At 41.4% G+C, this 24,298-nt stretch overlaps 1 protein-coding gene across 1 annotated transcript in view; it reads left to right on the forward strand.

Moving 5' to 3' along the window:
- The window catches only part of LOC111951675 (collagen alpha-1(XXV) chain), a 140,151-nt gene extending 123,755 nt beyond the window's left edge, over positions 1-16,396 (forward strand). The window contains exons 26-31 of the mRNA XM_023969897.2: positions 546-599; positions 709-762; positions 1,030-1,056; positions 10,802-10,888; positions 13,415-13,453; positions 13,847-16,396. Coding sequence (XP_023825665.2) covers positions 546-599; positions 709-762; positions 1,030-1,056; positions 10,802-10,888; positions 13,415-13,453; positions 13,847-13,849 — 264 coding nt within the window. The 3' untranslated portion in view covers positions 13,850-16,396. The remainder of the gene's footprint in view (positions 1-545; positions 600-708; positions 763-1,029; positions 1,057-10,801; positions 10,889-13,414; positions 13,454-13,846) is intronic.
- The last annotated feature ends 7,902 nt before the right edge of the window (positions 16,397-24,298 follow it).

Raw genomic sequence — 24,298 nt, forward strand, 5'->3', positions numbered from 1 at the left:
ATTGTCTCAAAGCTTAAAATGATTCTTTAACCTGTGTCCTCTATTTCATCTACACTGATTTCAAGTGGATTTAACAAGTTACATCAATAAGAGATCATAGCTTTCACCTGGATTCACCTGGTCAGTCTATGTCATGGAAAGAGCAGGTGTTCGTAATGTTTTGTATACTCAGTGTATAATGACAGCAGGCATTTCAAGGTTCTTGATTGTCTGTCGATGAGTGTGCCATTATCACAGCATTAACACTCACTCATACATTATTTGTTGTTCGTGTCCAGTGCATGAGAACAAGCAGTTGCTCTGTGTTATCAACTTGAATCATCCAATATAATATTGCATTTTGTCAAGCTGCAAAATACAATGCCCTATGTTCATTATTTGGAATGTGAAATTGGAGCTCACATTTCGGGTGGACCATAATAAATAATAAAGGTGAAATAAATAAAAAAATTATCAACATTATGGTACATTATATGGGAATGTAGCCTGACAAAGTGTGGTCTTACCTGAGGGTATTTCTTACCCTTGTCTCCACCTCTCTACAGGGTATGGACGGGCCTGGGGGTCCCTCCGGTCCAGCCGGGCCAAAGGGGGACATAGTAAGTGTGTGATATATGATATTTGCAGAGTTAGCTACCACAATAACTTTGATAGCCTTTTGGTAGATGTGTGTTATTAAAATGTGATGCCTATTTGTGCTTGTGTCAGGGTGAGAGAGGAGCTGCAGGTGAACCCGGGCCAAGGGGGCCTTATGGACTTCATGTAAGTGTGCTCTGATAAAATCAAAAACCCCAGCCAACACGCCAATACAGTCCAAATAACAAACACAATCTTAATATCAGTCTCTCAAGTACATAACTAACTTAAGAATTTTTCATTTGGTGACAGAATTTGGCATTTACAAGAACTAACTTGAAATAGAATTTGACATTGTTTCAATACAATACAATTTGGTATTGTTTCAATACAATTCAATTATAGTTTCATGTATCTGAAAAGACTCTTACTTTATTCTGTGTTTACTTTTAGGGAGCGGCTGGAACACCTGGCCTTGATGTGAGTGAGGCAGTTCTGTCAGATTGTGATATCTGTAATTCCTATATCGCAAACTGTTTTTTATTCATTTCTTCTTCAAGATGAGAGTAATTTCATTTCACCATGAAAGTACGCAAGTATGCACTGTATCAAAGTACATTCTGCAAATATACTGGATGTGTAAGGCTGTCAAAAGTACACACATTTTCCCCATAATGCTCTCTCTGTATCCCCTTTTGTTCTCTCTGTATCTCTTTTACTGTCCCCCTCTCTATTTCCTCCTCTGTTCATCCTCTTGCTTTTCTAGGGAGTGTAACATTGTCATAGAGGGAACTGAACCTCCTTGGATGTTCTATCTATACTGTTCCTAGATCAGGTCTTATCAGATACACTACCCAGGACACCAGTATTGAACTAGAGTTGTATTTTGCATGGGGTTGCCAGGCTTAAGGGGAGAGACAGGCGACCTGGGGGAAAGAGGAGAAAAGGTAGACCTAGATATGCTACCTTAGGGAATGAATATCACCCCCATAATGTTAGAAGAACTGGTGTCAATGGACAATGAGGGAAAGGAACTAAGCCTTGTAACTACAAAGTGGATTCAACAGTGAATACATATTGAAAATGTTATGTAACTTTAACTGAGTGGAGTGGACATATGATATTTGACATAGCTCGAGTGAAATTCATTGGGTTATTGATGACAAATTATAGGTCTCAGGATACTTTCATAGTAATAATGTGCTGTAGAAATTTGTATGAGCATTTGTATGAGTCATTATGAGGGTCATACCTACTGTACATATGTTAAATTAGATGAAAGTCCAATTAACTCTTAATTCCATTATCAATTCTCTCACATCAACTTTTGTTATCCACCATTGAATAATTTGTCATCTCATTTATCAAAACCATTTGAATTAAATCACATTTTGATGCCTCCGAAAACTGTGATTGAAATATATTGTAATATATATACTTACAGTGCCTTCGGAAAGTTTTCAGATCCATTTAATTTCTCTACATTTTGTTAGGTTACAGCCTTATTCTAAAATTGATTAAATAGTTTTTAGTTTCCTCATCAATTTATACACAATACCCAATACCCATGACACATTTTTGCTAATTTATTACAAATAAAAAAACATAAATATAATTTACATAAGTATTCAGACCCTTTACCCAGTACCCAGTACTCTGCAGATCCTCTCATGCTCTGTCAGGTTAGATGGGGAGCGTTGCTGCACAGCTATTTTCAGGTCTCTCCAGAGATGTTAGATCGGGTTCAAGTCCGGGCTCTGGCTGGGCCACTCAAGGACATTCAGAGCCTTGTCCTGAAGCAACTCCTGCATTTTCTTGGCTGTGTGCTTAGGGTCGTTGTCCTGTTGGAAGGTGAACTTCGCCCCAGCATGAGGTCCTGAGCGCTCTGGAGCAGGTTTTCATCAAGGATCTCTCTGTGCTTTGCTCCGTTCATCTTTGCCTCGATCCTGTCACCCAGTCCCTGCCGCTGAAAAATATCCCCACAGCATGATGCTGCCCCCACCTGTGATGTGGTGAGGTTGGACCCAGGTGCAGAGAAGAGATCAGACAACAAAAGGGAAATCATAATGAGTAAATAGGACACACCTGAGTGTCGTTAATGTTTCTAGGATGTCTCTGCGCTCTCCGGTGTTAAGTGGAACCATGACGGTAGCCCCCCCCCCCCCACCCTTCTAGGAGCGGCTCCATCCGCAGAGCCAGGGTGACCACCACATAGTTGGTTGAAGTCCCGAACAAGTCCCGTATCCAGGATGTCCCGGGCAGGCACCCTCGCCCGCATCCTCGGGGCCGTAGCCCTCCCAGTCCACAAGGTACTGCAGGGTACCTCGGACCCGACGAGCCTTCAACAGATGCCAGACAGTGTTGGCCGGGCGATCATCAACAAGTCGAGGGGGCGGAAGGTCAGGTTTGGGGGGAGAAAAGGGACTGGTCCTTACCAGCTTGAGACGGGAGACATGGAAGGATGGACAGACCCTTATAGACCTGGAAAGCTGGAGATGATAGGTGACCGGGTTGATGCGACTCAGGATCCTGAATGATCCTATGTAGCGTGGAGCGAGCTTCCCGCGAGTCCATCTTTCAGGGAAGATCACAGGTGGACAGCCACACCTGTTGACCCGGTCGGAGGAGCCGAAGAGGCCTTCGGTGGCGGTTTGCCTGGTGATGGTGTCAGGCAGAACAGCGGTGCCCCCGCTTTGACCTCTTGTTCAGGAAGGGGGGGGGGGGGGGGGGGCAAATCCGAACTGACACTCGAACGGTCGACAGTCCAATGAACGAGTTTGGCAGTGTGTTGTGAGCATACTCTGCCCAGACTAGGAACTTGCTCCAGTTGCTGGCCTGGGCTGAGATGAAACAGCGGAGGAACTTCTCCAGTCCTGGTTGGCCCTCTCTGTTTGCCCATTCGACTATGGATCCCATGAACCCCAAGGGGAGACTGACGCCCCCAACAGGGAGCAGAAGGCTTTCCATTACCATGTGACGAACTGGGGCCCATGAACGGAGATAAAGTCCAGGGGAAGTCTGTGTAGTTGAAAGACATGGGTAATCATGAGATCAGCGGTCTCCTTCGTTGAGGGCAACTTGGGTAAGGCGATGAAATGGGCTGCCTTGGAAAACCGATCGATGACCACCAGGATAATGGTAAGCCCTTGGGATGGGGGTAACCGTGTGGTAAAATCTATGGACAGGTGGGACCAGGGCCGGCTGCTGTGAAAGGACCGCCCTTGCTCCGGTGCCCGAGGCGTCCACCTCTACCACAAAGGGACAGTTACGATCAAGATGGACGAGGATGGGTCTGGTGGTGAAATGTCCCTTCAGTCCCCCGAATGCCCTGTCAGCCTCAGGTGTTCAGCAAAAACAGTTCTGGGACTTGCGGGTTATGGCTGTGAATGGTGCTGCCACCGCACCAAAGTTGCGTATAAAACGGCTGTAAAGATTGGCAAACCCGAAGAACCGCTGGACTTGTTCGAGTGAGGCAGGAAGGGGCCAGTCGGTGACGGCCCTCACCTTTACAGGGTCCATTCGGATGCCGGCGGTAGAGATAATGTGGCCCAGGAAAGAAACGTGGGATACATGGAACTCAACCTTCTCTATCTTGATGTATAGTTGACTTTGCAGGAGGTGTTTCAGGACTTGGCGGCCGTGCAGGATGTGTTTCGTAATGGTCTTGAAGAAGATCAGGATGTCGTTGAGGTAAACAAAGATGGAACGGTTCAACATATCCCTAAGCGTGTCATTGACCAATGCTTGGAAGACTGCCGGTGAGTTTGATGATCCGAAGGGCATGACTAAACACTCATAGAGGCCACTCAGGGTGTAAAGGCTGTCAGGGTGTCTTCCATTTATTTCCCTCCCTGATTCTCACCAGATTGTAAGTGTTGCGGAGGTCCAGTTTGGTGAAGAATTGAGCCCCATGGGCCAACTCCAAGGAGTAGGGGGTAACGATCCTTAATCGTAATCCTGTTCAGCCTTCTGTAATCGATGCAGGGACACAGACCTTCATCCTTCTTTCCCATGAAGAAGAAGCCTGCACCAGCTGGGGATGTAGAGGAGCGAATGAAACCTGCCTGCGACTCCCGGATGTAATTGTCCATGAATGCTGCTTCGGGGGTCGATAGGGAGTACAGGCGGCCTTGGGGAGGGGTGGGGCCGGGTAGGAGTTCTATGGCACAGTCGTACGGATGATGAGGATAGAGGGTGGCGGATTCCCTCTTACTGGAGCCCTTCCAGAGGTCGAAGTCCAGTGGTACCCTAGGATAAGGTGGTTCTCGGGAGCAGTGATCAAAAGAAAACTAAGTGAGTGGTTTACCCCAACCTGCAGTAGAATGGGCTTGGTCTGATTTTCCACCTGGCCGGAGCCGATGGGGCATCCATCGAGGGCTTGAATCTGCAGAGGGATGGGACATTTCACGCAGGGGATTTGTAATTCTCTGGCAAAGTCTTGGTCAATGAAATTATCCGTGGAGTCCACGAAGGCTTGAATGTGATGCTGATGGTTGTCCCAATGGAGGGTTGCAGGTAATGTCAGCCGGTGACTGGGTAGCTGGGGTGTTCCTGCACAGCTCGTCAGGGTCTCCCCTTGTCCTGACGAGCCCCGGCGTTTCCTGTCAACTCTGGGCATGTAGAATGGAGAATGGCCGATACCTCCGCAGTAGAGGCAGCAGCTGTCGCGCATGGGCCTGTGTTAGGGGAATTTCATAATTTCTTTATGTGCTCATTAATTAAAATCACTCTGTCTGTTTCTAAGAATTTGTAAGATTCTTATTAGCATAAAATAGACAGGGACCAGTCTTATTAAAATTAGATAATAGTATTTATTCTCTGAGCGCGCTCCCATTGAACCACGAACAACAGTTTATATACAAAATATGACGTCATTGGTCACAGAATGAAGCTCCTCCTCTCGACCAAGACAAAACAGGTTCAAAAGTTAATTCCAACTCACCAGCGCACACACACATGACACACAATATAACTAGATTAACTCCTGAAGTTTCACCATAATTTATTACCACTTTAGCAGACAGCTCAAGATAATGGAAGACCTAGGGAGTCACTCGCTGCCTTATCTAAACATCCCAGGGCTAAGTTGAGTCGGTTCAACCATAGTTTAACGATCCTTTTTGCTTACTTCATACCCACATCACATACCTCTCCAACTAAGTTGGAATGGTGTTTATTATGTTTTAATTACTCCTTGTTCATGCTACATAATCCCTTCCTTATGAATTAACATTATTAATCAGATATAATAATACAGGGTAGAGTTCAATTAATTTTAGTTTTATCTAAATGTAGACATTGTTTAGCCATTATTCATAAAATTCCTAACAGCCTGTCACGTTACTGTGGGCTCAGATGTGTGTGTCCCAGCTGCCTGGGCTCCTCAATGCTGTGCTCGGGGGTTTGGGGTGCTCTGAAAACCGGGATACGGGGGTGGTGTCAAAAAGGCACTGTCAAACATGTTCTCGGATGCGGTTGTCAACCCTGATGGCCAGCATTATCAGGGACTCGAGGTCTTCTCCCAGTTCTCGAGCAACCAGTTCATCCTTGGAGTTAGACAGACCCTGGTGGAAAGCGGTGACCAGTGCCTCAGTATTCCACCCACTCTCGGCGGCAAGGGTGCGGAACTCAATGGAAAAGTCAACCACTGGTCTGGCCCCTTGGCGGAGGTTGAACAGTCAGCTTGCCGCTTCTCGTCCGCTGACTGGGTGGTTGTAGACTCATCGCAGCTCGGCAGTGAAGGCTAATATGGAGCTGCAGGATAGTGGCTGCAGTTCCCACACCTCCGTTGCCCATGCCAGGGCCTTGCCCAAGAGTAAAGAGATGATGTAGGCGATCATGGCCGATCAGTGTGGAAAGAGGAGGACTGTAGCACAAATAACAGAGATCCCTGAGTGAGGACCCCCTTGCATCCTCCCGGGTGGCCGTCATACCACTCTGGGCCTGCGATCTTGGGTTCCCGTTGCAGGTTCCCTGAAGGAACTACAGTGATGCCTGTAGCACTGGGCATTGAGACTTGGGCATTGGCTCCTCCTGGGTTAGGGATGGGCCATGGTTGGAGGGAATCAGTAAGTGCCCAGAAGGTCTCGCTGCTGACCCAGCAGTGCTCCTTGTTGGGGTATAGCATTCTGGATCTGGTTGATCTCTGCTGGGTATATGTCTTGACAGAAGCTTGCTGTGACGTGGTGAGGTTGGACCTAGGTGCAGAGAAGAGACCAGACGAGGAATCAGTGGTTAATAAGGATAAACGTAATACTTTACTGAGAAACGGTAGCCACAGGATAACAATACCTTTGAAAAACAATAAACACTAAGTCTCGAAAACTCACTCAGGAAATTAATGCATACGGTAAACAATTCAAGCTTCTGCAAAGGACAAAAGAAAACACACCTCTTTTCACAGGGAAATCAGCCTGAGTAAATAGGACACACCTGAGTGTCGTTAATGTCTCTAGGACGGTCTCTGCCACTCTCTGGTGACAGGTGGAACCATGACACCACCATGCTTCACCGTAGGGATGGTGCCAGGTGTTCCCTAGAAGTGTCCCTTGACATTCAGGCCAAAGAGTTCAATCTTGGTTTCATCAGACCAGATAATCTTGTTCATCATGTTCTGAGAGTCTTTAGGTGCCTTTCGGCAAACTCCAAGCAGTCTGTCATTTGCCTTTTACTGAGGAGTGGCTTCTGTCTGGCTACTCTACCATAAAGACCTGATTGCTGGTGTGCTGCAGAGATGGTTGTCCTTCTGGAAGGTTCTCCCATCTCCAAAGAGGAACTCTGGAGCGCTGTCAGAGTGACCATCGCGTTGTTGGTCACCTACCTAACCAAGGCCCTTCTCTCCCGATTGCTCAGTTTGGCCGTACGGCCAGCTCTTGGAAGTCTTGGTGCCTCCAAACTTCTTCCATTTAAGAATTATGGAGGTCACTGTTCTTGGGGACCTTAAATGCTGCAGAAATGTTTTGGTACCCTTCCCTAGATCTGTGCCTCGACACAATCCTGTCTTGGAGCTCTATGGAAAATTCATTCGACCTCATGGCTTGGTTTTTGCTCTGACTAGCACTGTGTCATAACTCTCCTGTGAGGATCTGAAGGATCAGGTTGCAGTGGGTCTGCTCTACAGTGCCTTCTCTCTCTCCCGCAGAGGGACGAGGTCCCCACGTTGGAATGGCTATCACTCTAGAGACCAAAACATGCCGGGTGAAGCTGGTATGTGAAGTGTTTCAAACTACAACTCTACCAAAGGACAAGACCAGAGAATGTGGAGGTCATTCCCACACTGAAATGGTAAAGAAATCTACAAACTAAAGACTAATTATTTAGGTTGCAGCTGTTTAAATACTTTAGTCTGGTAAACACATCTGATCTAAGAACATTTCCGAATGGTACTCTGAAGTATCCATATACAACAACTACAACGGACTTTGATCTTTGGTGGACAAACCAGAGGATTTCTGTCGACTGACTATCCAGCAGAAGGACCGGCGATCGCAGTGGGACAACCAAGACGTACACTCGTAAATATGTCAATTGCATATCTAAATTCCAAATGAGCGGTTGTTAGGGTGCTAAATGTCCATATTTACGATGAAGTATTCAACTGTATGTATGTAGTGAATCCACTGAGTTTCCCGCTCTTGAACTGTCCCCACCCCTTTCCTTTCTCTACCAAGCCATCATATCTGCTTAGCCCACTAGGGACTTTTATATCATGTCAGTAACCAATGTATGACCRATTGTGTGTTTGTTTATGTAATTCTGTGATTGATTAAGTTAGTTTGTAAATAAATYTGTAGTGTGACTGTAATCGATAAGATATGAAAATACCTGAAGAGTTATATTCGGGAAATTTAAACTCTACAAACAAAGTTTTACATGGTGCCCCGACTTCCTAGTTAATTAAAGTTACATGATTAGTTTAATCGCATAATTCAATTACACATAGAGAATTGATTTGATAATATAGAGCCTTCACATTTAATGATAGTCAACGCTACGACAACTGTCAACTGTGGGACCTTATATAGACAGGTGTGTGCCTTTCCAAATCATGTCCAATCAATTATATTTACTCTCAGCTCAATTTCGAGTCTCATAGCAAAGGGTCTGAATACTTATGTAAATAAGTTATTTCTGTTATTTTTTATTAATACATTTGCAAAAATGTATAAAAACCTGTTTTTGCTTTGACATTATGGGGTGTGTAGATTGCTAAGGATTTTAACAAAATGTGGAAAAAGTTAAGTGTTCTGAATACTTTCCGAAGGCACTGTACGTTCACTTTATAAGAAGCTGAACTAAATTAAACTAAACGTGAAATGAAAGGTTGTCCATTGACAAAAGGCAGGTGTAACTCATCTTTCTATTGGTTTTCTGCAGTTTCCAAACATGAGCATAACCCTTCTAACATCCCATGTTGTGTTCTTTGGCCTGTTGTTGACCTGGCCCTTTTAAATGGCCTGTAACATTGAGTCAGTATACTGCTTTATTGTTATGATGAGTGTCAATTCTTCCCAATGAAACTGTATCCCTTTTTTTGCCTACACCAGGGATTGGCAACTTCAGTCCTGATTGGTGTCACATCAATCAGGTCCCAAGGAGTGGAGTTGCTCATCTCTGGCCTACACACTACAAACAATGCATCCTGTATTTTTTCACTATAATGCTGCCACACATTCTTTGGCAAATATGAATAACTAAATTTGCATTTTCCATGTTCACTAAGCTTCCTCTATGGTATTATAAAAAATATCATTCTGATTTTGTTTTCAACATTTCTTCAGACCTAATGCATTATGAAACCTTATCTTATGGTTTAATCTAGTCTAAGTCTGTGTTTACCAAGGCCACACTAACTCTGGCAACATGGGTATTTCCATGATTCATGGTTGAGAAATTGTCTATTGTAAATCAATTCAGGAAACTTTCATTCACTATATGAATTGAAAATAAAAAATTCTTACTGAAAATAATGGTCAAATATTCAGAGAAATAAATTGAATTTCAATTAACTTTCTAAATAGACTCACTGGAAATTAAACAGACCTCAAATCTGATTTTGCACTTTTTCAGTGGACTGTGAAAAGGGATACAGTTTTGCTGTTTCTTGTTGGGGGAATGGGGTGTCTTCTGTGCCCCTGGAGGTGTTTTCCCTGCTACTCTTTCTCTTCCCTTGTGCCCTTTTAAGTCCCAAGTGACCAGCTCTCTCCTCTGCTCATTCCCGCTCTTCCTATTCCAAGGAATGTTCTGGACTTCCCACTTCCTGTCCCTAGTACTTCTCCTATTTAGAATTGACTACAGTATGTCTTCCCGTACTCTATAAGCAATAGCTTCACTTTTAATATCTTCCCCTTAATTTGCAGTGTCATGCTAATGTTTTGAGTTGATGATTCTGACCATTATGAACCATTGTGCAACTGTGGTCCTTGTGTGGATTAATCTATTTGGAAGGAATACATGTATATTTTTGTAATTTAGGTTTCTTTGGGATTTTTCAAATCCCTTTTGTAACCAGGTAGTTGTGTGGAACCAGGTAGATGTGTAGAATTTTTAAAAATGAATACCAGGAAGTACAAATTATTAACATATAAATACCAGGGGAAACAGTACCGTAGAATAACGTACAACCGAAAGTATAACCTTCACGGAGATCTCTCCTTTATGGAGATGTAGGATTTTATGATACACAGCAGGGAAATAATCCTGCTGCAACAGGAAATGTGAATTATTATGGGGATTATAATTAATGGCCATTTTTGTAGGGGTTTATACATTTTTTGTAAGGGAAAATCAAGTCTGAAATTTCAAAGTGGAAATTACAAACTTCAGAAGCCTTTTTAAATATCAAAGTTTAAATAGTTTTCAATTTCCTGAATTGCAGGAAGGTTTTTCTGCAACAGTGATCAGATTAAGATCCTACATCTGTATGATGTTTAAATTGGCCTTGCTAAATCCTAATACCCAGGAAAAAACAGTTCATATGAGAGGCAGTTTAGCCAACAATGTGTTTTGTGAAATTCTGCAAACAGTGAGTTATGCACAGCGACATTATAGTAAAGGTTCAGTTTCATCTTCTAATGTGATTAGCTATATGAGATTTTCAAATTGTGTATCAAATGCAAAAAAAAACAAAGCACCACAAATGTTCATTCCCATTGGACTCAGAATATTCACCCGTCTTCTATGAGCGTAAAAAATTATTGACCTGACCAAACCATTGTATCCACAGGGGGAGAAGGGAAAGAAGGGCAAAAAAGGGCCTAAGGGGGAGAAAGGAGAACAGGGTGCCCCTGGATTAGATGCACCCTGCCCATTGGTATGTTCCAAGCTATGAGCGATGTAAGACAGTGGACCCCCAAAAAGGAGGAGCCCCCCTAGCTAACTTTGCACCTAGCTGCTGTGAAAAATTCCTGAAAAAGCTTAATATCATGGTCCTATTGGCCAGTGCTAAGACCTGGGCAAAGGACCAGATATTCCATTGACTCAATTATTGGATGATGGGCTGGATCTAGGTGTCTGTAGGTCACAAGGTGGCTCCTTCTTTCCCATCAATCTTATCCCCTTAGCTGGGGGATGCATGGGGTGTTCTGTCCTCATCTTTCCAAGTAACACTCCCCGGTCATCTTTACGAACAGGGGTTCCGGGGCTTTAAGGGTGAAAAGGGAGAGCCAGGGCAGCCTGGTCTGGATGGGCTGGATGCCCCGTGCCAATTGGTACAGTATTCCTCTTTTCTTCTACCTCTCCAATGCATGGCTTTAGCATGATTGGACTCACCCACCCACTCATCCACCAACTCCCACTACAAATGACCACCAGCTCACATTCTAAATCTCCTCCAGGTTTTCAGACATGTATTGTCTCTTTTAGTGCCATAAAGGCTACCACAACAAAAACACACTCCTTCCTGACCATCTAACTGCAAGCAGCTCTTCTTAGATACATACCAGATACAGACCTACTGTAAATCTGCAATGGAATGCCACTGTACGTAAATGTAAAGCAGTGGATCTCTTGTATTCTCCCTTGAGATGTATCCTTCTAACTGGATCCCCCTCCCAACTACTTTTTCAATAAGTGTACAGGGACTCTTTCCTAGAAACAATACCCTTCCTTAAATGGATCGCTTCCACATTTCTTTAACATACCCAGTTCCAAAACGGACTCTAACCATGGCAAGCTAAAGTCTTAGTTCCATCAGTTTTCATCTTTACTGACGAGTTTCCGTGCAATGGCAGTATGGACCTTACCTCTCCTATCTTTAACCCCCTCTCCCCCTTCCGTATTTGTACCAATTGGGCACACCATGACAAAGGAGGGAAGATGTGAAATCAGTTATTCCCCTAGACATTTCCAATGCCAGATAAGTGTTCTTATCTTGTGTGATTTCTGAGATGTCGTTAATGAATGGTATGTAATGCATGGAACTGATGATTGCTTTTGTGCCAAGGGTCCTTTATGAGTTAGTATATCAAGCTAGATTAAATGTATGTCATGTGTTGATATATGTTGATATATTAACTCATAAAGGACCCTTGGCACAAAAGCAATCATCAGTTCCATGCATTACATACCATTCATTAACGACATCTCAGAAATCACACAAGATAAGAACACTTATATATTTTTCTCATCACTGAACAAATTACACTTCAACAGTGTTGATATGTTTGCTATATGCTTACAGTTTCACATTTGTTTAGGACTATAGACCCTGTACAATGGTATATTGATTATTCATAACTTTGGATACATTTTGAATAAATAACTAAATATAAACCTAAAGGAGGACCATATCATTACATGATGAGATTCATTTTACTTTATATAACCTGCATGAGTGAGAATTCATTGAAATGTTTAAAAACATGATCAAACCTGAGCATGGCATTACATTTTCCCATTAGAATTTGATTGAAGACAAGTCAATTAAACATGCAATAACTAAATTACAATTAAATAAAACATAAGTGCTATGATAAATGTATCACCAGATTTTTTAATAAATAGATTGATTCATGTACTATGCTCTGGAATAGTACAATAGTACACTCTGGTTTGAAGTTGAACCTCTAATCTTCAATAGTATAATGTCTGTTAAAGGGATAGTTCAAGATTTTGGCAATGAAGCTCTTTATATTCTTTCCTAGAGTCAGGTGAACTCATGGATACCATTTTTATGTCTCTGATTTCAGTATGAAGGAAGTTAGAGCTAGTTTCGCAAGAAATGCTAACTAGTGGTAGCGCAATGACTGGAAGTCTACAGGAACAGCTAGTATGCTAGCTCCAGTCATTCCAGTCATTGTGCTAACACTAGTTAACAATTGCGTTAACGCTAGTTAGCAGCTTCCTTTAAACTGCACGCAGAGACATTAAAATGTATATCCACGAGTTCATCTGACTTTCGGGAAGTAGATAAACGGGTTAATTGCCAAAATCCCAAACTATCCCTTTAATGTCTGTAAAGTAGTGTGCTTCATCTCTCCAGTGAAAGCCCTGTGTCTGTCAACCAAAGATCTTACATCACTGGGTTATATATATTATACCTATTGCAGCACAATATAGGACTTAAAAACTACTGCATATGAAACATTCCATCACAGACATCATCATATATTTGGGAATCCCAGTTTTTAAATAACAACACTATTTTTATACTTGGGACTTGTGCTGGAGATATGAGGTACACTCCTTCAAAGACCTTGTACCACATAATCACAGACTTAGAGGTACAACATCAAACAAACAGTTGTGAATATCGGTTTTGGGCAAAAGAAAGTCTGTTTCTGTCACAATATTCTGTCACTGACTAGTCATTTATTTCCCTTTTCGCTCCCCTTACTAGGGCCCAGACGGACTACCAATGCCTGGTTGTTGGCAGAAGGTAAGCATTATCTCGGTAATGTAATCCCTGTTAAATCCCAGTACACACACACACACACACACACACACACACACACACACACACACACACACACACACACANCACACACACACACACACACACACACACACACACACACACACACACACACACACACACACACACACACACACACACACACAGAGAGAGAGAGAAAGAGTTAACATCTGTGGGTGTGGATTTGAGCTTTACTCAGCCTTGGCCATAAGCATGTTTTTTTTTATATTCGTCGGTTCACATAAATATGTGAGTGGTGTGTGAAATATCTACATTTTTCAGGGCAAAAAAGTGTCACTCCATGTCTCTCTCTTACCTCATCTCACTATATCTTTCTTTCTGTTGTTTTTCTTGCAGTGATCAATCTAAACTGAAAAGCATGGAGTTTGTAAATAATGCTTATTTTTGGGTATTTATAGTTTTTATAATGGAAAATATAAAATAAATAAATATACTGTACTGTATGTGTACAGTGAAAAAGAGCCAAGGTCCATCATTCCTAGCTGCTTCTACTAACCTCACTGTGTGGAACGTGTCACTCTCACATCAGCATCGTGGATTCCAGATCCTTGGCCAGCAGCAGAACTTGCACACACACAAAGGAGTTTAGTCCCAGACCTTGCATGACCAGAGTGCTTGGGCACAGATTGGAATGTCATGGCAAAATTTGATAAAAGGGGAGTAAGAAGGCTGAAAATGAGGTTGTGAGAGCAGAGGATGAGGAAAAGGAGGCCTTGTAGGGATTTGGACTGGCTCTTAAAAGCTTGAGCTCTAAAGCTCACCATCCATTCATGCCATACTACCAGCTTAAAAGACTAAATTCCAACAAAACACCCTCCCCACTCCCAAAGAAGCATAAAGACTGTTCCATACTATATTTAGGCTATATGTATTGATGTACAGTACATATTTCATTGTTGTGTGGTTGAATTTTATGGCTTCAGCAAAACACTAACTGTCTGTCAGTCAATCTTACCTACTTAAAAAAGAAAACCCAGAGCTTTAGATTTGTGGTTTTATTTGCTCCTTTTTCTTTTAATGTTCCAAAGGGAGTCACGCCTTGGCTGCTGGCTTAAAAAGAATTCCCCAGGAATTCAATTTGGGTTGATTTTCTTTATTATGGTGAGATCTCCAATGAGTCAATAGATGCAGGTCTTCACCGATGCACTCGCGTGGGTCCCAGGGCGCGTTCCCTGCTGCCAGCAACCACTTGTTATTGGACTTCGAGGAGAGTGTGTGAGCTCACTGCACTGTGAACAGCCAATCGGAAATGGGCTAGGCTGACAAGGACTTCGGATTCAACGGACCTGTTTGGGATCCCTCCAAGTAGAGGAGACAGTGGGCCTCGGCAAGGAGCCTTCAATCATCTCTCCTGCCAATCACTGGTCTCCATGCCGATCAAGGAGAGTGTCTGCCTGTAACAATGTTACTGTCACAACACTACAAGGTAAAGAGGGTCAATGGAATTCTGCCTTTTTATTTGAAGTTTTACTCTTGTATTTACTTGTAATAATTGTGTATAACAGCCTTTGGTGCCTCAATATTTTGTTATTCATTCCTTTATCAGAAAAGTGCAACTTTTTATCCTGCTTTGAGTAATTGCAATGGTCTTTATTGCGGAATGGTAACCTCTTGTAAATTGTTAAAGTATAAACACCTACGTTGCGCACTGTTTTTTTAATTATTTTTTTATTAGGGGTGTTGCGCACTGTTAATATATATTGAATGTTGATATTACTGGGTGTTAATATGGCATGTACATTATGGCTTCAAATGAACATCAGCTTCTGTGTAATACAAAGGGAATTTGTTTGTCGCAAAAATTGAAGTAATTTTTATGATTACACAGCATCAGATTTTACACTCATTTGAAGAAGCATACAGTATGTGTAAACACTGAGATATCTAACACTTGTTCATTGCTGGCCATTTAAGTGGAAAATATATAATGTGAGTTATGTGCTTCACTGCAAGTTTATTGTATCTTTACATTTAAATGCAGTAATATATCTGCAACAATAAGCTTTTTGTACATTTTGACCTGGTAATTCAGTATAGGTGAAAATGCCTTTTGGTAAAATCCATCATTTTTTGCTAGATAATTGTTGTTTTATCCAAATGTCAAGTGGCAATTTGCCTCAACTGGATCATGACTACAGCAACATGTAACCTTTTTTTAATTTCATTTCTCAAACAAAATGGAAATGGTAAAACAGTTAATTTCAGTTGAATGTGTAACCCAGAATCAGATATATTGCCATTTACATCACATTCCATAGCAATTTCTACAAAAAAGTGTATTTCTTTATTTAATCATTTTAAGGATGCCATAATCCTAACAATGCCCTTATTTATGCACAATGATTTTTGATGCTTAATGTTACTTGGAACAGTTAATGTAATATTATAAATTAATTACTACAATATGGGACGGTTTCCCAGACACAGATTAAGCCTAGTCCTGGACTAAAAAGAGCTTTCAATGGAGAATCTCTATTGAGCATACTTTTGAGTCCAGAACTAGGCTTAATCTGTGTCTGTGAAAACCGGACCTATATCGAATATATTGTTGTTGTGATAAGTTTGCCCACTCCACCCCAACCATACAGGGATATCGATGTCACAAAGTAAATAGTATGCTAGTGAATAATAGATCATGGTCTTATTCTGGTGCTATCAACTTTAATTGTTTGAAAAAGCTGTAGAGAGTATTCACTATCCATGACAACTATAAGACAACAGAGTTTAAAAAAAATGTTTTTAATGTAACAGTTTAAATCATTTTTGTGCATATACCTTTTATTTATCTGACTATTTTAAGTGGTACATTATTTATTTTAGTATTTTCTTAAAACAGTCATTCCTTATTAAAAGGGGGTAGCTTTTGAAGGTCCTGATACCCGTTGTTTATTTACAATGCTAGTTCAAATCCAATTTTGCAGGCCTTACCTTGGCATTAAATGTTTCTTATTTCAAGTTATGTATGTCATAAGAAAAGTATTCATGAGACAAGACAGTATTGATGGGCTTGGCTAAAATGTTGTTTGTCCATGACAAGCTGCATAAATAAGATGATATTGTTCTTTCTCTATTTCTCTCTTTGTATTGAATGTAGTTTGTTGTATGTGGATTTTAAATAAGCAGTTTAATATGTGCTCATTTGACAAGTGCAAATTATACGTTGGTTGATGTGTGCAGCATCACAATGCAGCTTAATAACAGTTTAATAACAGGACAAACAGGACAAATGTTAATAAATTTGATCCTTCATGAAAAGTACCACTACCTTGGCTTAGAAAAATCACAAACATTTGTGATTTACAAGTCAATTTTGTTTTCAAACTTGTATAAATACTTTCTTGTTATCCATATTTTGAGGCTTGATTTGAATTGAGTTATTTTTGACTCAATTGCTGTTCACAAATAATTTGCTCTAATTTAATGGTGTGATAAAAAAAAAATGTCTGTCATTTAATTTAAAACCTTTGTAACATTTTGTATTACGGTGGTGCTGTGTCTTCAGTTAACATGCAGCTGATTCTTCTTTTTTATCTTTGTTAAATGTATTAAGGGTCATTTGGTTGTAATACATTATCAAGTTACACAAATACATTTAAAGGCTGTCATAAACTGGGTGTTTCAACAGCCGTGGTATATCAGACCGTATACCATGGGTATGACAAAACATTTATGTTTACTGTTCTAATTACATGGTAACCAGTTTATAATAGCAATAAGGCACCTCAGGGGTTTGTGGTATATGGCCAATATACCACGTCTAAGGGCTGTATCCAGGCACTCCTAATACCTTTTTTTGCACTGTTGGTTAGCGCCTGTAAGTAAGCATTTCACTGTAAGGTCTACACCTGTTGTATTCGGCGCACGTGACAATTAAACGTTGATTTGATTTGATTACGTTGCGCATAAGAACAGCCCTTAGCCGTGGTATTTTGGCCATATACCACACCCCCTCGGGCCTTATTGCTTAAATATAGGGGGATCGTCACATAGTTGATACAAACTTTTTTAACCCACCAAGTACCAGGCATCCACTTTTCAACACCCAGATTTATTTTAATTTATATACTGACATTTCCTATAACATCCTCCTTACACTGTAGCCTATTGACCTCAGTGCAATAACGCAATCTAATAGAAGCCGGAAAAATACAAATACAACTTCAATTGAACATAGTTATCTAACAAATTAAATGTCATTTATGTTGTTGTTATTTGTCTATTCTGTATTTGTATCACAGATTGTTTTGCAAATTTACTACTTATTTAAATGTGCTATCAGATTATGAATTATTCTGCACACATTATCTCAAAACCATTTCATATGAATGTACTGTTGGAGCCAAATAAATGCAGTCTTTCAAATAATCTTTTAGTTTTCATTTACAGGACTTTCTTTTAAAGTCACTTCTGCCACTTCTTCTCTGAATATTAGGACTTCAACGGCTCTTCTTCTACGTCAGGGATTGGCAAGTGGGGCCACCCCCTTGTTGGCACGCAGATCAATTCCCCCCACCAAAAAATATATATCGCTGCAAGCAGCAAAGCAGGGGTGCCGCCATCAGGAAATATTTGACAAATTGCCCTAGGAAGAGTTGTTCTGTAATGTTTACCACGCTTGCCAAATATCAGAACTGAAAATCAAACCGATGCAAATCATTCAATGTAATATGCTTTTGATGTATACTGAACACAAATATTAACACAACCTGCAACAGTTTCAAAGATTTTACTGAGTTCATATGAGGAAATCAGTCAATTGAAATAAATTAATTACGCCCTAATCTATGGATTTCACATGACTGGGAATACAGATATGCATCTTTTGGTCAGATACTTAAAAAAAAAAAAATGGGCCTCACAATGGGCCTCAGGATCTCATCACGGTATTTCTGTGCATTCAAATTGCCATCGATAAAATGCAATTCTGTTCATTGTCCGTAGTTTATGCCTGTCCGTAGTTTATGCCTGCCCATACCATAACTCCAATGCCACCATGGGGCACTCTGTAAACAACATTGACAACAGCCAACAGCTGGTCTGGGGTTGTAAGGCCAGTTGGACGTATTGCCAAATTCTCTTAAATGATGTTGGAGGCAGCTTATGGTAGAGAAATGAACATTCAATTCTCTGGCAACAGCTCTGGTGGAAATTCCTGCAGTCAGCATGTCAATTGCACGATCCCTTAAAACTTGAGACTTCTGTGGCATTGTGTTGTGGTCTTTTATTGTCCCCAGCACAAGGTGCACTTGTGTAAAGATCATGCTACTTAATTTGCATCTTGATATGCCACACTTGTCAGGTGGATGGATTATCTTGGCAAAGGAGAAATACTCACTAACAAGTATGTAAACAAATTTGTGCAAAAACAAGAAATACGCATTCTGTCCGTAAGGAATGTTTATGGGATCTTTAATTTCAGCTCATGAAACATGGGACCAACACTTTACATTTATATTTTTGTTCAGTATATTTTGGACCATTTTCAATGATATTGACTACTTTAAAACTTATTTTTCTATAGGACCGGCACCAAATTTGGCATATGTGACCCGATTCAGGAAACTAGGCTTATGTCGCAAGTCACGACTTCTAAGGAGAGTTTGAACGTAAAACATATTTTTTTGAACTTGTGAAATTTCATGTGCCTTAATATCAAACTCATAGCAACCTTCCCAATAGCCATGATTGGCTGAGATAATGAGTGGGCTGGACATGCCGAGAGAGGAGTTTGGATTGGTTTGCCATAAATCTCGTCAATCTGTGTTGGTAATCCTGTTAAATGCGGCTTTTTTTTAAGGTATTGTGTAGTGGAGCTGTATAGGTGTGGCTCTCCACTTTCTAGGGATCAAGTTTTGAAATCAGTGGAATTTGAGTATGATAGCTAAAGAGATGGAAGAAACAACTGTCTCCGGATTACATCTTCAAACTAAGGGCAACCGTGGCATGGCATTCCTGACATGCACGATGATGTATACAGGTAAGATAGTCTAGCATTAGCTAGCTAATGTTATTTTTTCAGATGTTATTATTTGTTTCACAGAGCAGTTTGCTGTTGTAGTTAGAGCCTAATGTTAGCTAGCTAACATTGAGCATGGTTGGTTAGCTCCCAGCACTGTGGCATTGTTGGCACTGTCCATTGTTGTTTAACTAGCTAACGTTAGCTAACGTTATGTGACGTGTGTAAACTTACACTTTGTTTAAATTCTTATTTACAATGCCGGCCTACCGAGGAACAGTGGGTTAACTGACTTGTTCAGGGGCAGAATTACGCATTTTTACCTTGCCAGCTCAGGGATTCGATCTAGCAACCTTTCAGTTACTGGCCCAATGCTCTAACCACTAGGCTACCTGCCGCTAACCAATCATGGTTGGTTAGCTCCCAGCACTGGCATTGTTGGCACTGTTTATTAGCTAACTAGCTGACGTTGGCTGGCTGGCTTGTTAGCTAACGTTATGTGACGTGTGTGAACTTATACTTTACCTACATTGTTTACCTAGCTAGCAAGCTACATGTCATAAGTCAAAGTATACTTTTAGCTTGCTAGCTAGCTAATGTTAGCTGGCTGGATCCCTAGCTGACGTTATATTATTCGTTTCCCAGAGCCGTCTGCTGTTCGAGTTAGAGCCTAATGCTAGCTAACATTGAACATGGTTGGTTCAACAATTCCCAGCACTGTGGCATTGTTGGCACTGTTTATTGTTTATCTAGCTAAAGTTGGCTGGCTGGCTTGTTAGCTAACGTTTTGTGACGTGTGTGTGGCCGGTGTCAGTAAAAGTCTGCAAAAAAGCGTAATGAAATTGTTGCCAGCAGAGCTGGTTAGGCTGTTTTCATGTAACCCAGAGGTAAAGAAATCATCGGCCAGAGCGTCAAGTGTGTGCTTCGAGAACTAAATGAAATAGGTGGGGCTAAAGCTTAGGGTGAGGATGTGAACGATGCTAAGTGGGTGTAGACAAAGAAGAGCTCTTCACTAGATAGCAAAACATTCAAAGGCGATCAAGTTGATCAACTTTCAAAGCAGAATTACTTTCCCATTGTTCCTCAAATGCAGTGCATGATATACCATTTCAGAGTCTCTACTTTTATATAATGTAAAAAACACAATTTCAAATTTTGCTACATAAGACCGAATCCAGGTGGTGAATCACATATAGCACCTGTAGATGCATACCGTCAAACAAAAATAATTTAAACTGAATTTCACTTTGGGCCCCCAAAAGGCTAGGTCCGGCTCTGACTGGATGTGTGGGTATACAGACCCACAAGGCTTGACCCCCTGAACTCAGATTTTTTGTAGCCCCCTCCCGCATCAACGTTGCCCATCCCTGTTCTTTGTGATTTAGTTTTACCATTGTTTTTTTATATATATATATTTTTTTAAGGGGTTGATCAGCTTAATATTGCGGAAAGAATGTTGCTTCCATCAATGTAATTGTCTGCATCATTTCCAATCCCCCATATATTTTTGGGGTAAATATATATATCCATACACGCATGCATACACATAGACATACATACCTTTTTTAAGAATATACCTTTTATTATTCCCCGCAAACCCTACTACCGATCCCCCAATTGGAGTAAACTAATAAACACTTCGGCTTTTATCTTCAATTTATACATCTTATACACATTTTACAGACACAGTCTATTTTACAATAGTTCTGTTTTGTTTGTTTTTAGTCCTTCCTCTATTTTTGATGTCCATCCAGTTTGATTTCAATTTGTAACTGTGCTATTTCACAAAAGTTCTGAACCTATATACATATATACACACTTCCACTTACTTAGCTACCTAATGCAGCTAGCTAATTTAGCCTACTCAAAAACCCGTCTCAAACAGAGAAATGCTATTTATGTTAGCTAGCTGGCTAAGGCTTTCCAACAATGGAACTCTTCCATGTCAAAGTAAGCTTTCGGTTTTATTAATTTATTGGCACCAGGACCCACCGGCGTAACTACTAAACTTCTTGCTGTACACTGTACTGCGTGATTATTGCAGGTTTACTTGCGCGTTTGTTCTAGTAGCTATGTTGCATATGATGTAGGCTAATATGGCGACAACGATGTAGGCTGCATGTAGTGGTTATGGTATGAACAATTGGCTTGGACTTTTTTCCTGGTCAGTCCACAAGTGATGGGAAAAGGTGAGAGGAGGAGTGCACNGCTTAATATTGCGGAAAGAATGTTGCTTCCATCAATGTAATTGTCTGCATCATTTCCAATCCCCCATATATTTTTGGGGTAAATATATATATCCAGACACGCATGCATACATATACACATATATACATACACATACCTATATAGACATACATACTTTTTTAAAGAATATACCTTGGAGTAAACTAATAAACACTTTGGCTTTTACCTTCAATTTATACATCTTATACACATTTTACAGACACAGTCTACTTTACAATAGTTCTCTCTTGTTTGTTCTTAGTCCTTCCTCTATTTCTCTGTGCTATTTCACAAAAGTTCCGAACCTATATACATTTTTACCATTGTTAGTGTAGGCTACTCTGAAACAACATCACAATTTTTGAGTTTCGATTATTAATTACGAGTCACCAGCTCTGACTTGCGGTCAGTATCATTGCATCACCATTTTCACAGCAGCAATGGAAATGTGTCTAGAGGGCAGTATTGGGCTTCAAATTCGCGTGCGTGTGTGTGTCCGTTTGTGTGCCTGTGTGTGCCTAAGGGGCTCCGGTTTCAAAGACTGTCAAAGAGGAGCTGAAAAATCAACAACTGATAATTGTTTGAATTAAACATCAGGATGGCAGAATCATTTTTTTATAAGAAAAATACTATTGATCTTAGGAAGAAGCACATTGGGTATGACATTGATTGACATTGATTTTCTTAATAGCCTACTGTATGCTATTGTGTTTATCTGCATTCTGCACAAATACTTCAGTTTTTGCCCTGCTCATTTAGAATATAAGTATTTTTAATTTAATTACACTCAAGTTATATCAAAGGGACTTTTTATTTCTGAGCATTCACATCATGCCAAAATAAATATGCATACTTTTTATTGAATGCATACATACCATAATTAATGCCTGACAGGGAGTGCTGAGTGCTTTCTCAAATCAAGACAAGTAGCCTATCAACCCTCACACAATAACTTGAGATAAATCTCATCTCTAATCTCATAAACCAGAAGTGAAAGAATGTAGCCTAACTGAGATGTGAGACTTTATTTAAGTCCCCTACTTTTCAACACAATAATTATATTTTAGTTATAGATTTATGGAGTCTTTATATGTTTTCTATTAGCAACGGTGATGATAAACGTATATAAGCTAACAGAAGGCAGCCCTAAGGATAGTGGTATGCATTCGTTTGAGACCCACATAAGTAACCTTACTCATTTTACTCAATTGCATTTCAATTTTTTTTTTTTTTTAAATATAAAACAAGTCCTTTCACCTGTCTTTGTGCTTGCCTCCACCCCCCTCCAGGTGTTGCCATTCTTCCCCATTATCGCCAGTGTATTTATACCTTAGTTCTGTGTTTGTCTGTTGCCAGTTTGTTTTGTTTCGTGAAACCTACCAGCAGTTTCCCCCTTGCGCCTGTCTGTTTTAGTTCACGTTTTCTAGTTTTTCCCAGTGTTGACCATTCTGCCTACGCTGACCCTGCCTGCCGTTCTGTACCTTACCACACTGGATTATTGACCCCTGCCTGCTCTGGCCCTGAGACTGCCTGCCGTTCTGGACCTTTTGCACCCTATCTGGATTACTGACCTCTGCCTGCCCTTGACCTGTCATTTTGCCTGCCCCTGTACTAATAATAAACTTGTGTTACTTTGACACTGTCTGCATCTGGGTCTTACCTGAAACGTGATAGTATGAACTGGCCATGACTGACCCACCAGACTCGGACCAGCTCGGCAAAGCCATCTCCTCCCAAGGAGCCACCATTGGAAGGCACAAGGAGTTGCTTCGTGGTCTTATGGAAGGGTTCCAGACCTTGGCCGAACGCCATGACAAAGCATTGAACACATTGCAGGAGCAATTCCGTGGGTTGTCTGTCAGGCAGACTACCACAACATTAACCTCCCAGCCCCTCAGTAACCAGGCTGTTAGCAGCGCCGCCTCCCCGGTCACCCCAGTTCCGCGGGAACCCGCTTACCTCCCCGGAACACTTCGATGGAGAGTCGGCCACCTGTCTGGCATTTCTCGCTTAGTGTTCCCTCATCATTGAGTTGCAACCCTCCTCCTTCCCCTCGGACAGCTCTAAGATAGTGTACCTCATCACGCTGATGTCCGGMAGGGCTCTCACCTGGGCTACGGCAGTATGGAAACAACAGTCGGCCGTATGCTTCAGTCTGGAGGAGTTTGTGGCGGAGGTAAAGAAAGTTTTCGATGCTCCATTGTCCAGGAGAGAGGCTACCTGGAAGTTACTTCAGCAAGACTCCCGCAGTGTGGCAGACTATAATGTGGATTTCCGCATGTTGGCAGCTGAGAGTGCCTGGAACCTGGAAGTGCTGTTCGACATGTTCCTGCATGGAGTATCGAGGAAGTAAAGGATGAGCTTGCAGCCTGGGAACTACCGACAGATCTCGACTTGCTCATCGCCTTGACCATTTGGATCGATGGGCGTACTACGGGAACAAAGGAAGGAGAAGAGATTTGATTTCACTCGCCCGTCCAAGGATTCGACCACGCCTCCAAGGCATCCTGGAAGTCCCCGACGGCTCCGTTGCCGAGAGAACTCGAGGCTACACGAGTTCCCCCAAGTCTCCAAAGACTGCCGATTCACCTCTTCCTGAGCCTATG

Source organism: Salvelinus sp. IW2-2015, linkage group LG3 (assembly GCF_002910315.2).
Source record: "Salvelinus sp. IW2-2015 linkage group LG3, ASM291031v2, whole genome shotgun sequence".
In the NCBI taxonomy this organism is placed as follows: Eukaryota; Metazoa; Chordata; class Actinopteri; order Salmoniformes; family Salmonidae; genus Salvelinus; species Salvelinus sp. IW2-2015.